General features: G+C 38.8%; 2 protein-coding genes across 17 annotated transcripts in view; one reads left to right on the top strand and one right to left on the bottom strand.

Moving 5' to 3' along the window:
- SWT1 (SWT1 RNA endoribonuclease homolog) overlaps window positions 1-17,850 on the bottom strand; it is a 104,399-nt gene that overhangs the window by 85,362 nt on the left and 1,187 nt on the right. For 15 of the 16 annotated variants that reach the window (XR_014816495.1, XR_014816494.1, XR_014816500.1 and 12 more), the window contains exons 2-6: window positions 14,704-14,787; window positions 13,163-13,246; window positions 11,854-11,912; window positions 5,868-6,597; window positions 919-978 (exon numbers count right to left, since the gene is read on the bottom strand). Coding sequence is in view for 6 of the 16 variants with exons in the window: in XM_013979933.3 (XP_013835387.2) it covers window positions 919-978; window positions 5,868-6,597; window positions 11,854-11,912; window positions 13,163-13,246; window positions 14,704-14,778 (1,008 nt within the window). In the remaining 10 variants the exon portion in view is untranslated. Of the gene's footprint in view, window positions 1-918; window positions 979-5,867; window positions 6,598-11,853; window positions 11,913-13,162; window positions 13,247-14,703; window positions 14,788-17,850 lie in introns of those variants that run through there. The other variant, XM_084977970.1, reaches the window with a different exon arrangement.
- TRMT1L (tRNA methyltransferase 1 like) overlaps window positions 15,835-17,850 on the top strand; it is a 46,440-nt gene continuing 44,424 nt past the window's right edge. The window contains exon 1 of the mRNA XM_084978610.1: window positions 15,835-15,843. Within this exon, the coding sequence (XP_084834736.1) occupies window positions 15,835-15,843 (9 nt within the window). The remainder of the gene's footprint in view (window positions 15,844-17,850) is intronic.

The raw sequence follows: 17,850 nt of genomic DNA, 5'->3' as shown, positions 1-17,850 counted from the left end.
CATTTAGTGGGTTAAGGATCCCACATTGCCACAACCTTCAGTGAAGGTCACAGATGCTGCTTGGATCTGGCACTGTTTTGTCTGTGCACAGGCTGGCAGCTGCAGCTCCAATTAGAACCCCTAGCCTAGGAACGTCCATATGCCACAGGTGTGGCCCTAAAAAGAAAAAAGAAACTGAAATCTAGATCTTAATACCCTATCACTTCAGGGATATAGTTCTCTGATGTACTTATTCTGGTGTAAATAAAATATAATCTAACTTTAGAGCACAGGTGAGAAGTCTTTCTTCTATCAAGGGGCTCTGACCCAAAAGACAGAAAAATAAAACTGACTGTCACAAATAAACAGCAATCAGTACAGTTTTAAAGTCTCCTTTAAACAGAAAAACAGTGTTCGACGAATCTAATTTTAATTTAGGAGCAGGTAACATAAAGTTCTATGCAATAATTCTATGAGGTTCAACCAGGAGATAATAGCTAAGAAAGGAAGCAGCAGATAAAAAATAATATGCATGTGCTCTCATTTTCACTGAACATTTTCATCTTGTTGCTAATTAGAAAAATAAGGGAAAAACATGTTAATACCAAATTGCATTTTGGCAAACAAAGGCATAAAGATGCAAAAACATAACATTACATCAAAATTCATGTAACTCATGAGCCATAGACTCCATGCTCTTTATTCAAAACAGATCAGAGCTTATTAAAAAAAAAAAAAAGACCAAAATGTGACCAAGTAAATGTAAATACTTTTCCAAATAGTTTTTCATGACTTCATAAAAACTTAGGTATTGAATTAAATAGAACCATCATTGTTGTTTTCATACTACCAATGTTCCTACAGTCTTTTTTATTAAATTAGGAACTGTTTGACCTAATTGCATTAAAAATATTCAAAGTAAATAAATATATCAGTAACCTCTTCATCTGCATCTTGAATACTTTCAGGTGACACTGAAGAACATGGTGCTTCAAAACTCTGAAATGAAAAGTGATTTTATTAGTTAAGAAGGAAGAATTTAAGGTTTTTCGACCTTGGCACTACTGGCATCTGGGATCAGATAATTCTTTGTGTTGCGGGGGACTATTCCATGAACTGTAGGATGTCTAGAAGTGTCTCTGGCCTCTACCCACTAGATACTCACCCCCCCTCAACCTAAACAATCAAAAATTGCTCCTTCAAGTCAGTTGTCAAATGCGCCCAAGAGCTGAAATTGCCCCTAGAATAGAAAAGTTTTATTTATTAAGTTATGAAACATGGCAGAAATTCTTTAGGATTTACTCATTCATATATATTTCTAAAAATACTCATGTTCTAAGAATAAAAGTACATGTGTCCCTAATAGAACAACCATGGCAAAGGCTGGCCTTTAGTGGTAAGAAATTTTCATCCAGGAGTGACTGAGCCATTTCTAAAAGTGATATGACAGGGAGTTCCTGTCATGGCTCAGTAGTTAATGAACTGGACTGGTACCCATGAGAATGCAGGTTCAATCCCTGGCCTCGCTCAGTGGGTTAGGGAACCCACATTGCTGTGGCTATGGTGTAGGCCAGTAGCTGCAGCTCCGATTCAACCCTGAGCCTGGGAACTTCCACATGCCCTGAGTGTGGCCCTAAAAATGAAAATTAAATTAAATTAAAATAAAATAAAATAAGTGACATGACAAAACAACAAAGGGAACTCAAAGATTATTACATGGCTGAGGAGACAGGCTGAAAAATGCACAACGTATCATTTATGGGTAGAGCACCAGAGATATGTGTTTTATATTTTGTCTGTTAGCAGAGATCGAAAATCTCTCTAATTTCAGTTTTTCACTAGCATTTTTTCTGAGTGGACCAGTCTTACCCGACCCTACATACAGGAGACAGGGAACTCAGCAAAAGTTACTACCAAACCAAATCATCTTTTAAGAATTCTCCAAGATAACCACGAACTCAAATATATATTACAAGAGATTGTATATAAATTACAGACCCTCTTTAAACAAAGGTATCATATGTTGCTTTACTGGGAATTCAACTTCTACACTAACTTCCCAACATCAGCCTTCACATGTACATAGGTCTGTAACAGGTTTACTATTCCACGACCCTGGATTTTATAACCCCCTCTACAATGTTAAATTTCACTAGATCTTTAGGTTCTTGTCAACCAAGGGGTGCCAAGCAAGCTAGAGATTATTACGGAACTGCCTGCGATCCCTGACAGTCGAAGCATTTTCATTCTTTCACTTAGGTCACTACTGCCCTTTGATCCTTTGACCACAGGTCACTTTCAGAGATTTCAATGTATTTTTCTATCACCTCCAAATCCAGAAAAGTTCATGTCAGTTGTCCCTGAAAATCTCCTTATTAAAAGAGTCTTAATGAGCATTTAACTGTTTGCCTTCATTAAATACACACATTGGAATAAAGCCTTCCTGTAGAGGACAAGAGAGTAACAATAAAGAGGGTAATAATGGTTTTATCTGCTGGAGTGACTCCAAACTAAAAACTTGATTATAATGCTTCCCTGGTTCCACTGCTCTGAACTATCTACAGCATAAATTAAAAAAAAAAAAAAAAAATTCTGGAGTTCCCGTTGTGGCTCAATGGTTAATGAATCCGACTAGGAACCATGAGGTTGCGGGTTCAATCCCTGGCTTGCTCATGGGTTAAGGATTTGGTGTTGCCGTGAGCTGTGGTGTACGTTGCAGATGCAGTTTGGCTCTCACGTTGCTGTGGCTGTGGTGTAGGCTGGCAGCTGTAGTTCTAATTGGACCCCTAGCCTGGGAACTTCCATATGCCATGGAAAAAGCAGCCCTAAAAAAGCAAAAAAAATTAAAGAAAATCTATCCTATGAGAGATAAAGTAATCCGTTGTCTGCACCCGGGGTTCCTCTCCAACTTCCTCTCTTACAGATTCTGTACACATCTCATATCAACTCAAACTGAACAACTTAGGTGCTCAGGTACACTCTTGCCCTGCAATTTCACAACTCTGGGCAGTACGACACACCAGTCCTCTCCCCTAGCCGGACAACACTTCTATTCCTTGCTGTACACATTTTTCAATACCAAGCTTAAGAATTTCCACCTGGGAGTTCCCATCATGGCTCAGCAGTTAGCGAACCCAACTAGCACCTGCGATGACACAGGTTCAATCCCTGGCCTTGCTCAGTGGGTTAAGGATCCGGCACTGCCATGAGCTGTGGTGTAGATTACAGCGGTGGCTCAGATCCTGAGTTGCTGTGGCTGCGGTGTAGGCTGGTGGCCACAGCTCCAATTGGACCCCTAGCCTGGGAACCTCCATATGCCACGGGCCCTAAAAAGACAAAAAAAAGATTAAAAAAAAAAAATATTTCCACCTAAATAAGCCCTTCCTTAAATCACTTGCAAATCTATACTAACACCAGCCAAACTCCTAGGGTTCTAACATTTGTTTCACTGTATTTGCAATTTTATTTGTTTACTACTAATTAACCTCCTTGAGAACTTCTTGAGGGTAAAAAGCTTCTTTTTATCTCTAAGTCCCCAAAACCTAGAAATGTACCAGAAATATAATGGGTAAGTTTAATTAATGTTTGATAATCAAATTGATGAGTTTCTACCCCACAGACTTGTAAGAATTAAGTGGAATACCATTTTTTGTTGTTGTTGTTGTTTTAGTTGGTCTCTTTAGGCCTGCACCACAGCATATGGAGGTTCCCAGGCGAGGGGTCAAATCAGAGCTGTAGCTGCCAGCCTACACCACAGTCACAGCAACGATGGATCCAAGCCATGTGACCTACACCACAGCCATGAACAACACCAGATCCTTAACCCACTGAGCGAGACCAGGGGTCGAACCCACATCCTCATGGATACTGGTCGGGTTTGTTAACCACTGAGCCACAATGGAAACTCCTGGGATACCATTTATAAAAGTGGCATATAAATTATAAATCTCTAGAACATTAGTTGGCAATGGTAAGGTGAAGGTACAAACTAAGGGATCTATATCAAAGACTATAAAACTACAAAACAACAGAAGTCATTTTCTCAGGAAAGCATAACAGGATGAACTAAATCAAAAAAATACAATTTTCTTTGTAAAGTATAACTATCTTAGGAAGATAATTGTCTATTGAGAAATTTATGCAGAAAACAAAACAACAAACATAATATTAAGATAATCAGCTACTGTCAAGTATATGCTAAATATATTCAAGATAAGAACAATATTTACTTGTTGCTCTTGTTTCTGAATGACTAAGTCAGATAAGACTACTATCAAAGGACTAAAAGAGTTTTAATTCCAAAACCTGGAAAGTAATCATGCAAAAATTGCTTCCAGAACTTAACATTCACGCTATGTACTTCTTCCGGTTTGTGTATTATTTCTACACAGAGAGAAAAAAAAAAATCTGTAAGATGCAGTAAAGGGATTTCTCATACTGGTCCTTAGATACACAGCATGAAGGGAACACCAAGCAATGATACAAAGATGTTCAGTGAACATACTAGAAAATTCAGATTCCTTTCTTGTATTTTACTCTAGAGAACTAGTTATACAGCACAAGAAGAAAACTGGAGTCTCTGGAGTTCCCATCATGTTTCAGCGGAAACTAATCTGACTAGCATCCATGAGCACGCAGGTTCCATCCCTGACCTTGCTCAGTGGGTTAAGGATCCGGCATTGCTGTGAGCTGTGCTGTAGGTCGCAGATGCGGCTCAGACCCGATGTTGCTGTGGCTGTGTATAGGCCAGCAGCTGCATCTCTCATTCTAACACTATCCTGGGAACCTCCATATGCCAGCAGTGCAGCCCTAAAAAGACAAAAAAAAAAAAAAAAAACAAAACAAAACAAAACAAAACTATACACACAAAAAAAGAAAACTGGAGTTTTCTTTAAGGAAGCAATAAAAAGAACAAAATCAATTCTTTCCCTCTTTGGACCCCTTCAAGTTCAGTGAACAAAGTGTATTCTCTCTCAAGCTCTTCTGGCCCTTCTAGTTAAAACTGTTTTTCAAAGGAAGTATCTTATATTGCAGTCTATGGTCCAAATTCATGAAAGCGGGTACGCTTAAACACCACTGTTTATAATCAGTCTCTAAATTTCAGAATTTCTGAAGTTCTAAAAGTTCTCTTAAAGATAATTTTATTTGCCATAGAAATAAGGCTATAGCAATTAAGTTCTCAAATTAGTACACAAATGCTGATTTACTGCACAATTTAGAAGCACAAAAAAAAAAAATGTGCCAGGCTTTCTAAAGCCTTCATCTCTGTACATGTTAATTCCCTTTGCCTGGAACATCCTGCTTCTCCAACCCCATCCACCTTGTCTTTACCTGAATAACTCTTATTCAGGCTTTAGTTCTCAGTTTACATGTTATCACCTCCAATAAACCTTCTCGAGCTAATCCTCCCCAGTGTACCAAGGCCATGTTGATCCCCTACAAGTATTTCCATATTAGGTGATATCAGCCATGGGGTGGTTGTTTATGTGTCTCCTCATATAAGTCTCTCAAAACAGAGACGATGATTGTGATACCTGGCACACAGGGCACTCAAAAAATAATTTGTGAAAGGAATAGCTATTTAGAATATTAACTCCTGGATGTTCTACAGTACCTGGGGTTAGAGAAGAACTTAAAGCGTTATAGTGCTTTTCTGTAGCTGCTTCTTTCTACATTTTTACACTTTCCCTTCTATTTTGGATCCTGGATGATTGCCAGGATAGCTTCCTAAAGATGTTGGAATTAAACGGGTAAAATAAACGAATCAACACATATCTTCCTGATTAAACAGAATCGGCCCTCTATAATAATCTATGCTAGAAACAATTCAAATCCAACTATATTAAGACTCTGCTAAAGCCTACATCCTTCATTTTGCACTGCCTTACCTGAGTTAGGTTTTCACTAGAACTTGAAACAATACTTTCTTGATGCTTATGATATTTTCCTTCCCATTCATGAACAGTCTGCTTATACGTGGAATCTGAAAATAAATGTTCACTTTTGTGCCTCGTCGTATTTAATGAAACCTGGGAGTCTTCCAGGCATTTTCTTCTCTCCTGTTTAGTCTTTGACTTGTTAGAATATAAACTGAAGACGTTTTCTTCTACAACCTTCTGGAGGGTATCACGAGATTTTACTGGGATTTTGAAACTGATCTTTCTTCTTCTAGATGCAAGGGGTTCCTTAATTATCCTCTTGGAATTATGATCCTGAGAAAATTGAATTCTCTTGCATTTTTCCAAAACATATTTTTCAGAACTGTCTCTAAATTTATTGTACCTTTCTTTCTTGAGTTCCTTCGTCTTCTCCCTCTGAGCAAGTAAATGAGGCCATTTTTTTTCACTTGCTTGGCCTTCAGCTTTAGGTTTCACATCTTTGGCAATCTTAGGACTGCTAAAGTTTTTAATTCCATGGTCCAGCTTACTCTTAACATTTGTCAATTTAATATCTTTAAAATCTACATATTTATTTATATCTTTTTTAGTTCCACTTGTAGAAGGACTCTGCATAATAATTTGATTATCATTTGAGTATGTTTCTTGGAGTTTAACAAGTCCTTGTGATGAAGAACTGATTTTTGGTCTCCTTCTTGGAGTGTCAGTTTCTACATTTAGGCTGTAAAGTAGCACAGAAAACTAGGTTACAGTATAATTAAACATGATTATACATAACAGTGCACTGCATCATTTTAGTTGGGAAATGAAAGAACTAGTCTGACATGAAATTCATAAAAGTAAGAAATAGCTACAGCAAGAATGAAGTGGAAAGGATTACTCAACGAATGGTGTTGGAATAAGTGGCTTGCTAATTGGGGGGAAAAAACCCACAAATTTACAGCCTTATATAATACCAGATGACATGATTCCAAATACATTAAACACTTAAGTATAAAATAATTATTATTTCCATAGTTACTACACTTCATATTAAATACTTAAAAAACACAGGGGAAAAGGAAATATCTATCTGATTTCTTCATAGAGAACTTCCTGAACTAAATAGCAGTGAGAAAAATCACAAAGGAAAATAATAAATGTAAGCGACTATTTAAAACTTTAGCATATTAAAAAAATAAAATTAAAAGAACTAGGAAATAGTATCTGCTATATATGTGACACCTTATTAGCCTCAGTAAAGAAAAAGCTCACGAAAAAGTGCTAAGACCCTAGAACAAGACATAAACAAAAAATTAACGAAAGAGAAAAAAGGAAGAGCTAATAAACATTTTGGGGAAAAAAGTTAGACTTCCTTAGTAGTCCCAGACATGCTAATTATAACACATCATTTTCTTCTATCAAATTAACAATGCTTTGAAAATAACACTAGGAATTCCTGCTGTGGCACAGTGGGTTAATTATCTGGCTTGTCTCTGTGGAGGCACCAGTTCAATTCCCAGCCTGGCACAGCAGACCTGGTGTTGCAGCAACTGTGGCATAGGTTGCAGCTCTGGCTTGGATTCAGTCCCTGGCCTGGGAAATTCCATATGCAGCAAATACAGCCCAAAAAGGAAAAAAAAAAATTAAATACTGGCAAGAGGTTCTAAAATTGTTGCTAGTGAAAATGCGAAACGTTATAACAGTTCCACAAAGGATTTTGACATAATTAAGAATTCTAGGAGTTCCCATCGTGGTGAAGCGGAACGAATCTGAGCTAGGAATCATGAGGTTGTGGGTTTGATCCCTGGCTTTGCTCAATGGGTTAAGGATCTGGCGTTGTTGTGAGCTGTGGTGTAGGTGAAGATGTGGCTCGGAGCTGGCGTTGCAGTGGCTCTGGCATAGGCCGTCAGCAACAGCTCTGACTAGACCCCTAGCCTGAGAACCTCCATATGCCGTGGGTGCGGCCCTATAACAAAAAGACAAAAAAAAAAAAAAAAAAAAAAGAATTCTAAAAATGTTCTTACTCTTTGACTTCTTAATAGTTCCCACTCTAGAAATCTATACCACGGTAAAAAAAAAAAAAAAAAAAAAAACAACAAAATGGACTAAAAAATAACAATATTCAATTCAGGATTATTTATGATAGCAAAAAATGAGGTACAAGGTAAACACTAAAATTATGGAAATGACCAAGAAACATATCTTTCTATCAAATATGAAAGGCAATAATAGCCATTTCAAATGATGTTTATCAAAGTTTTCAACGCTATAACCGCACATGTTGACATAGTATTAAGCAGGAATCAAGCAGTCCCGTTGTGGATCAGTGGTAAGGAACCCAACTAGTACCCATGAGAATCCTGGCCTTGCTCAATGGGCTAAGAATCAGGTGTTGCTGTGAGCTGTGGTATAGGATGCAGACGTGGTCAGCTCCCCATTGTTATGGCCGTGGCATAGGCCAGCAGCTGCAGCTCTGATTCAACCCCTAGCCTGGGAACTTCCATATGCTGCACATGTGGCCCGAAAAAGAAAAAAAGAAAGGAGAAAATATTTGATGAATGACAACCATGAATTTACATCAGCAAATCCTTGAGTACCTTTTAAATGGGCACTGAGAGGCAGGGGAGGACACATCAAATACAGTCCTTACCCGCAATTAGCTTACGTCCAGAAGAGGAGAAAGAGATGGTAAGTAAGTGACTTCTCAAATAATTAATTATGCAAGAGCAAACTATAAACATCTCAGAATTTCTATACGTGTTTCACCTGAGTCTTCATCTGGTTTTATTTTCTTTGTTATCTCTTTCTACAAAGAAACTGCCTATCATTATTTATCTGTTAATATGTAACAAAATAGAACTTTAATAGGACCTTGCTTGGCACTTAACAGTATCTCATGTAAGACATCAAATGTATTAAAGAAAAATCAAGAAAACAAACAAAAGAAAAATTTTAATAGGATGCTGTAGTTCTCTGAGCATTTTTAAATTCCTATTTGAGGGCAATGAAGATGGTGGAGTAGCTGGATGTGGAACTCACCTCCTCCCACAAATACATTAAAAATACAGCTACAAATGGAATAATTCGCACAGAACACCCACTGAACACCAGCAGAAAACCTCAAACACCTGAAAGGATAAGAAAGATCTCCACGTAACTGCATAGGACTAAAGGGGAAAAAAGAAAGAGAGAAGCAGGACAGGGAGGAAGCTGAAGCTGGTTCCCACACCCTGGGAAGCCCCCTTCCAGCAAGATCAGCGGGACAGAAAAGGAGCTTCAGAGGTTCAGAGGAGAGTGCCAGAACCATTCTGTGACAGGCAGAACAGACAGACCTACACAGAGGGCCCGCGAAACACGCATCCACTGGTATGCGGAGGGGCTTTTTAAAGGACAGACTGGGGAAGAAGCCTGCTTTGGCTACGCAGAGACAGCCTGAAGGAGCTGGAGTGTGGTAAGATCACAACCAGGAGTGTTCACAGAGGACCAGGCCCTCCACAGAAGTGAACTGCTACTGTTAAGTGGCATGTGAAGAGCAGGCACCACAGCAGCCTCTTTCTGCACATGCCAGCCCCACCTGCCCAGGCTCCTAGCCAGGCTCCAGCCAGGGCAGGCTCCTGTGCCACAGCTGCCATCTTGGCCAGCTCCTGCACCAACTGCCACCCTGGCAGGCCCTGGGAGCAGACACCAACAGGTTATCTATGTACAAAGGTGGGGCTGAAACCAAGCTGAGCCCCAAGGATTGTACGACCTAGGAAGCAGTGCTGAAACCTCTCCCGAGAGCTACATAAGCTGCAGATTTACACCTCCTCTGCTGGCTTTGTAAATTCAGCACCTGAGGGACATCCAAATAGACAATAGGTGGTCCCTCTGCTGGGTCAGGTCTGGCCTTAGCATCCGTGGGCTCTGGGAGCACACAGACATGGAGGCTGGGTCCAGCTAGGGTCTGAGCTGCCTCCTCAGCTCCCACAGCGGGTCCAGAGCCATGACTTCTACAGTCCTGGGACCCGACTTCAGTGGATCTGTGCTAGCGGCCTTCTAAAATATACAAAAAGCTCACACAATTCAATAACAAAAAAATAAACAACCCAATCAAAAATTGGCAGAAAATCTAAACAGACATTTCTCCAGACATACAGATGGCCAAGAGGCACATGAAAAGAGGCTCATCATTGCTAATTATTAGAGAAATGAAAATCAAAACTACAATGAGGTATTCCTTCACATTACTCAGAACGGCCCTCATTAAAGAGTCTACAGGAGTTCCCGTCGTGGCGCAGTGGTTAACGAATCCGACTAGGAACCATGAGGTTGCAGGTTCGGTCCCTGGCCTTGCTCAGTGGGTTAACCATCCGGCGTTGCCGTGAGCTGTGGTGTAGGTTGCAGACGCGACTCGGATCCCGCGTTGCTGTGGCTCTGGCGTAGGCCGGTGGCTACAGCTCCGATTCAACCCCAAGCCTGGGAACCTCCATATGCCGCGGGAGCGGCCCAAGAAATAGCAAAAAGACAAAAAAATAAAAAATAAATAAAATAAAATATACACAACATTGTTTAAATGCATGACAAGGCTGTTCTGAAATATACTGTGTCCCACATGTTTTGTTTTTGACAAAAGAAATTTTCACTACAAGTTACATGCAGGATACTTGCCAATATCTGAAAGTAAATATTCAGATATTAACAATAAATCTAGATGCTATGCACTGTTCATATTATTGATGCTGTTACCTTGACTACATATGATGATAACCTACACAATAGCAAGGTCATTGATCACACCTGGGTTCAGAGATCAAGAAATGTGGTTGAATTAGCCATTCAACTATTCAGTATTGCCAGGGATGAAGCCAAATAGCAGATTTTGGGTAAATACTAGGACCAAGTTGAACTGCATTGCATCCTTAGAATAATTCATATCCTATTCTCAAAATAATTCAACAATGTTATTTTTTTCCTCCTCCCAAGGACTATATGAATAGGCCTAAGGGGGAAGTATATAGATCAAAAGTCTATTTACGCTCTTATATACAGATATAAAATCAAGGGCTAGAAAATGCGTTCTTAAGCAAAAGGTAACTAGTAAAAAATCAAGCAGCATTTTAGAACCCAAAATAAAATTTGAAAAAAGATACTACTACCAAAGGCATTAAAAATCTGAAAAATTTAGAAAGTGATAGTCAATACAACATGAAATTTTTGACAGTAGACTTAGCAACAGATGATAACATAGACACAAAGCATCACAGAAAAAATAGGATATGATTCAAGAGAAAAATGGAAGAAGAGTCAGAGGCAGGTTGGATTTTTTGTTCTTAGCTAACATTAGCTGAGCTTGTCTAGGAAGCAGAATTTTTATTTTTATATTTAAAGCCATTTGAATTGTTCCCCCAGAATTTATTTTCAGAGAAACTTTGATCTTACCAGCATTTATCATGCACTATACTTTTCATACTTATTTACCCCTATTAGTGGCAAGAAATTCCTTCACAAAATTCTCTGAAATTTTTATCCAAAGAACACAGCAAACTACAGAGAAATAATCTCCAACATTCCTACCATTATTCCCCAAGTTCTCCAGTTGCAGAAACCTGTTTAATTAACATGGTCTTAGAGCCATATTCAATAAGCTGCATATTCTTTTCTGGGTAATAAGATAATTTATCCAAAATTATTAAATTGGCCTCACAACCTCTTCCATTACTATATGTACTGAAGTTGTGTATCTTATAAGGGTGTGTAAAAATCAAATCATGTGAGATACAAATTTACATTTTATTTGAAAGTAGTATTTACATAGTGCAGAATTCTGATAAACTTATTTCTTTCAACTCTTTCTTAAATTTACACAAATATTAAGAAAAATAATCATAATCTATGAAATAGCTATAAACATTTGCATTGCAAAATGCTGAACAAAATATTTTGCAAATCTAAATATTCAGTCTCACAATTCTAAGCTAAAAAAGTGAGAAGATATCAAGAAAAAGGGAGAATTTACCTTTTTAGTTCTTGTCTTCTTTTTGTATTACAGTACAGAACATCTGTATGATCTGATTTCTGGAAAAAAAAAAGTATCATTTAGGAAATACACATTGTGCACTGTGCTACAAAAACAGAGGAAGAGGAGTGGAAGATGATCTTTTTTCCATATCTATGTATTAGTAAATAAGTTGACACAATAATTTACTTAATCTTTCCAAACATCTTGTGAGACATTCTCAGCTAAGATTGCTTAGGTAACCTAAGAAGCTGGAGTTGATTGGTGTAAATTTAGTAAAGAGAAAATAAACCAGCCTAATTAGAAGCAGGACTGTTCTGAGGAAGAAGAAAAAAGAAAACTGGATAGTTGAGGTGTGACCAAATTTAAGAGAGTCCTAAAAGACAAACTAAAAAGTAAGCAATGATTTTTCGACACAGAAGAAATATGATGAAATCAATTTTTATTCTTATAAATTGAGACAGCAGTTTCATTATATGAAAACAAATTCTTAAAAAGACAACTCTACACACATGGAACTTTCACAACCACTCTCTCTTATTACCCACAACAACTCTGTAACTATCTTGTTACACACCTAACTCCCTGCTGAATGTGGTAAGTACTTCACCAACTACCCATTCATTAGCTTGATGTGTTTAGTACGCTGTCACTGTTTCAAATTATTTGGGAGACAGTGGAATGATCTCTGGACTTGGCTCTGCTGCTGTATACAATTTTGTGTTCTTTGACAAGTCACTTAACTTTCTGGATCTCCATTTCTGAATCTGAAAGGGCAAATACTGTATCTTCCCTGGCTACCTCAAAGTGACATTTGAAAGATAAATATAACCATAGATGGGAAAAGACTTAAAACTGGGAGTTCCCGTTGTGGCTCAGCAGTAACAAATCCTACTAGGATCCACGAGGATGCAGGTTCGATCCCTGGCCTTGCTCAGAGGATTAAAGGATCTGGAGTTGCTGTGAGCTGCAGTGTAGGTCAAAGATGCAGCTCAGATCCCACATTGCTGCGGCTGTGGCGTAGGCCAGGAGCTATAGCTCCAATCTGACCTCCAGCCTGGGAACTTTCATATGCCAGATGCGGCCCTAAAAAGTTGTAAAACAGTCTAAACTTAGATCCACGTTATGTAATCCCACATGACAGTTAAGTTTTTTTTTTTTTCAATTGGCCATCAAAAAAAGCAAGCATAATATAAGAAAAAATTAATGGACAAGTAGTAAGGGAATTTATACTATAAACCCTCCAACTGTACATTAAAACGTAAACATAAATAATTTTTATAGTTAGTTACAGTATCTAAACACTCACCAGTTTTCTCTTCTCTGATGAAATGGATCTTATAGAGCAAGTTGAACTAGAAGAACTTGCTGAGGTTTTTTTCTCTTTCTTCTCCTAAGAATGCCATTTGGAAAAAAAGGAAAGAAAAGCACCAAATGGAGCATAGTGTAAGAGAGCATTATTTCATCACTGTTACTATAAATAAAAAATCCTTCCACGTTAATAATAAATTTCAGGGAGGAACAATGTTTAAAGGCATACAAACATTGGTAAGAGGAAGGGAGATGCAACTAGAAATCAGATTCCTTAAATTAGGAATGAGACGGCATACAGGTGCCACAGCAGACAGCTGCCAACAATACAGGTAAGGGCACTGCAAGGTGGCACTGCCAGGGTGAAATGCAGTCTTCTACAAAGCAAAACCATATATCCAGTCATTTTTCAGTGGATCCTGAATTCAATGAGGACAAACATATTTTGAGGACCTGCCATGCACCAAAGACATTCTGGACAGTGGAGACAGATTAACGAAAAAACAATAAAAGTCCCTGCCTTCATGGAGGTTAAAATCTACTGCGGGAATTTACAAATAAGCAAGTAAAACACTCAGTGTGTCAGAGGATGCTATGGAAAAAAATAAAGCAGTGAAAGGGGTCAGAAATAGCTAGTAGGCAAGGATGAGGCAGTGCAATTTTAAACAGAGTAGTCAGAAAAAGCCCCATTGGTAAGTTGACATCTGGAGACCTAAAGAAATGTAGGAACAAGCACTGTGAACATCTAGGGAAAGAGTTTTCAATTCAAAGGGAGTAAAGCAAGCATAAAACCCCTGGGGCAGGAATGTGTCTAGTTATTGGAACAACAACTAGGAAGCCAAGTGGAGAAAGCAAAGGGAGAATGAGACATAGATGAGAAAGGTTTGCTTTGTCGGCCCCAGCAAGGACTTGAGTTTTTTCTCTGCAGAGGAAAACCACTGTAAAGTACTGAGCAGAGGAGGGACATGACCCTCCATTTTAATAGGGGCACTCTGGCTGCTGTGTGGAGAATGTGAGAAAGCAAAACGGAAGCAGGGAAATCAATTCAGAAACTACTGAAATAATCTAGGAAAGCAATTTGATTGCCTGGATCCTGGGGACAGCAGCAGGGGAGACAGTCAGACTGCTGATAGAATTTGCTGATAGACAGGATGCAAGTAGAGCATGGCAACCCATTCTGTTGGCCCACATTGGCCCAAGCAAAGGAAAGACTGTTACTGTAGTTTACCCAATTGGAAGACCTACGGCTGGACATTTGAAAGATTATAGTTTAAAAAGATGAGGAGGAACCAAAAAGGACACGGCCAAACTTGAGTGTCTTCAATGGGTGACTGGGAAAGTAATAGTACCTACCTCATAGCGTTGGGAGGAATAAATAAAATAACGCAAGTAAAGAATGACAAAAACAAATGACATCCTGGGTCAGAAGGGAAGAACAAAATGTTTATACATCTCGTTTTAAAACTGAGGTGTATTTTTTCATTACACAAAAATAAACTGCAAAAAGGTATCTTTAGGTTGATAAATCAGAATTCTTACTTCTTCATCAACACTGGATGATGAGCCTTTTCTCCTGGACTTCTCCTTTTTTCCCCAAGATTCTTTGCTGGACATTTTTAAAAGCTAAAATAGACATTAAAAACACATTATGTGATTTTTTATTTTTACCACCAGCACAACAAAAACATTAGAAATTATTCTCAAAGACTGCAGATTTATACAATAATTTCTGTATTTTTACCCATTCTCAAGGTGACAGGATTCTCTCATTGTTCCACTTTTACACATATCCTCCCTCATAATGATCTGTTCCTCTCCTCCAACTCCATCTATCACCCTCTAGGAATGACTCTAAAGTGCCTTTGGCCCTGACATCAATCAAGCATCAGATCACCATTTTCAATTGCCTTCAGGACTGATGTGTTTTGCCCCACCTACACCTCAAAACCAATTAGTCTTAAGTCTTCACTTTCCTGACACTCCTTTACTCAATGATGGAGACTTCAGGCAAATCACGTATGTTTTTTTAGCTCTAGTTTCATTTCAGGTAAAACAGAGGTAAGCAACCCAAAGGGTTTTTGAAGAACGCAAAACTATGGGTGTAAAAAATACCTTGCACAGGGTCACACACAGGAGGGTCTAAACACTGGCTCCCTGCTTGTCTTTCTACTAGATCCTGAGCCTCTTGAAGTGTACGCTGTATTAAAAATTTAGAAGGTGTTCATAAATGCCTGCTGAGTGAAGGAATTAGTGAATTTTTCTTCCTGAGAATCTGCATCGCTCATTCTGAGCCACTTCCAACTTACTCATCGTAGTCCCTCTGTCTACTACCCATCTCCAACTCACTTTCCCAGCCCTGCTCTGGATAAAGTCAATACTCCTGTCAAAAAAAGGAAGGGAGGAAGGGAGGGACACACACACACACACACACACACACACACACACACACGGTCATCCCCTATGGTCATTAACACTCTCAAGATAGTGAAAACTACCCTGGGGTGGAATGAGAGACCAGAGACTGGGAACATCACCAGGTTTCTTGGGGCAAGAAGACATAAAAGGGGTCCAGAAGTAAAGCCCAAAGGAGAGTTTATTGCTGGTAGTGACATGTATTGACACTCTAACAAAGACTAGAAACTAAGCAACTGCAGCTGCTCCTGGTCAACCATGATCACAGTAAGTGAAGTTCTATAACAGAACATAAGTTATAGCATATCAAACTTTTAGAATGCTTAGATGAATATGGAAAGAAGAAAAATGCTGACAGCTAACAAAAATCTAATAACAATAAAAATTAATGAGTCAACCTAGACTTTTAAGAGTCTAAATTACCCAGAAATGTTGCTTTGTAAGAGAATTTATGACAATAATTGAATGCACAGTTGAGCTTCCATATTAGATTAATAATCCTTATTTCTCTTTCGTTCCATTCCATGGGGAGAAAAGATTTAATGAAAAACAGTAACTTCCAGGCCATAAATTGCTTAGAGGCAAAGAACTGGTATGTTACCTTTTACAATTTAAACCCATTCATGTTGGTCTGAAGTTGCTCTGAACACAAAAAAACACAATTTGAACTCTTAAGACAAACTAAAAAATAAAAAACACTGCAGAGAGTGGACTTATGACATCCCTGTATGTTTATATATTTATATAAGTGTGAAATTTACATTGGTTTTATGGAAATCAAAACATAAATTAAATGAAGGGAGACTTTCTGTGCTGGGCAGCCTCCAAAATGGCTCTTGATGATCTCTGCTGCCCTGGTAATTACAGTCTTATGTAGTAGTCGCCTGTCACAATAAAAAGAACTGATCTGTGTAACAAATAGATTTTTGCTATATGGCGGCATGTGGCTTGGTCAAATGAGACATTATGGCTTCTGTCTTTCTGTGTCTTGAATTGCTCACTCTAGGAAAAGCCAGCCACCATGTCCTGAGGACATTCAAGTAATCCAATGAGAAGCCCACCAAGGAAGAACTAAGATTTCTTGCCAGGGAGTTCCCTGGAGGCCTAGCAGTTGGGGATTCAGCATTGTCACTGCTGTGGTGCCGGTGTGATCCCTGGTCCGGGAACTTCCATATGCCACAGGTGAAGCCAAAAATATAAATAAATTAAAAAAAAAAAAAAAAAGCTTCTTGCCAAAAGAATCAATTGGCAGGCAGGTGAGCCACCTTTGAAGCTGATCCTGCAGTGCTAATCACGCCTTCGCATAGCAGCGTTTCTGGCAGGTATCTTACTGCAACCTCCCGAGAAACCCAGAACCAGATAGAACCAGAAAGCCGTTTCTGAATTCCTGGTCCATAGAAACTGTAGGACAATAAATGTTTTCCTTGTTTTAAGCCACTAAGTTTTGAGATAACTTAGGCAGCAATAGATGAATAATACACTCACTTAATATAATGCTTCAAACTTTCAAGTCCCCTTCTATAAGATGTCTTAAGAGCAGGGACCATGCTTAGAAATTCTTATTAAAGTGACCACAGAATGCACAGGCTAAAATCCAACTCTTTTCATCTTTTGATTTCCAGCTGGTATTAAATGATGAGACTGACATACTGGATCAAGCTTTCAATTATCCATCTAGTTTTTTTAGAAATAAACAAATCCAACAATTCTAGAATGATGCATAAATAAAGTTAACCACTACTCACATCTGTGTTATAATGTGTTATTATCTCATTTTCAATTAAGTGTGAAGAGCAGTGAGGCAGTATACATTCAGGAATACGAGCTCAAAGTTGGGTATGCGGTCACTAAGAGGGCTTTAGAACTAGAATTCACAAAACCTTTGAGGGGATAAACTACGTTTCCACTAATCTGATTGTGGGGTGGGGGGGAAAGACCCCTCCACATAACTTCCAAATTTTGCGGGGGGGGGGGCGCTGGGGGACAAATTCCTGTTTGCCAAATAATCACAATTCCTCTCCCCTGGGTACTGAAACAAGTAGGAAATAAACAGACCCATGAAATTGGCATTAAGTATCTGTTTTATTAACGAGGAACCGAACAGGAAGTGCGAGTCTTGCACCGAAATTAAAAGCAGCTTCGCTTTCCTTCCTTGCTGCCACTAACATTCGGAAAATCCCTGGCAGAGCAGCCAGAAAATCCAGATTTTCCCCGTCTACCCCTGTCTTGAAGGAGCGCGGCTTAAGCTCCCACAGGCTCCGAGAGTAAAGGGAA

The sequence above is a fragment of the Sus scrofa genome, chromosome 9, assembly GCF_054392235.1.
Source record: "Sus scrofa isolate SSC_HxYL_T2T_F1_AM1 chromosome 9, Sscrofa_HxYL_maternal_Yorkshire_Landrace_v2.0, whole genome shotgun sequence".
NCBI lineage: Eukaryota > Metazoa > Chordata > Mammalia > Artiodactyla > Suidae > Sus > Sus scrofa.
This window is presented reverse-complemented; position numbering and strand designations above follow the sequence as displayed.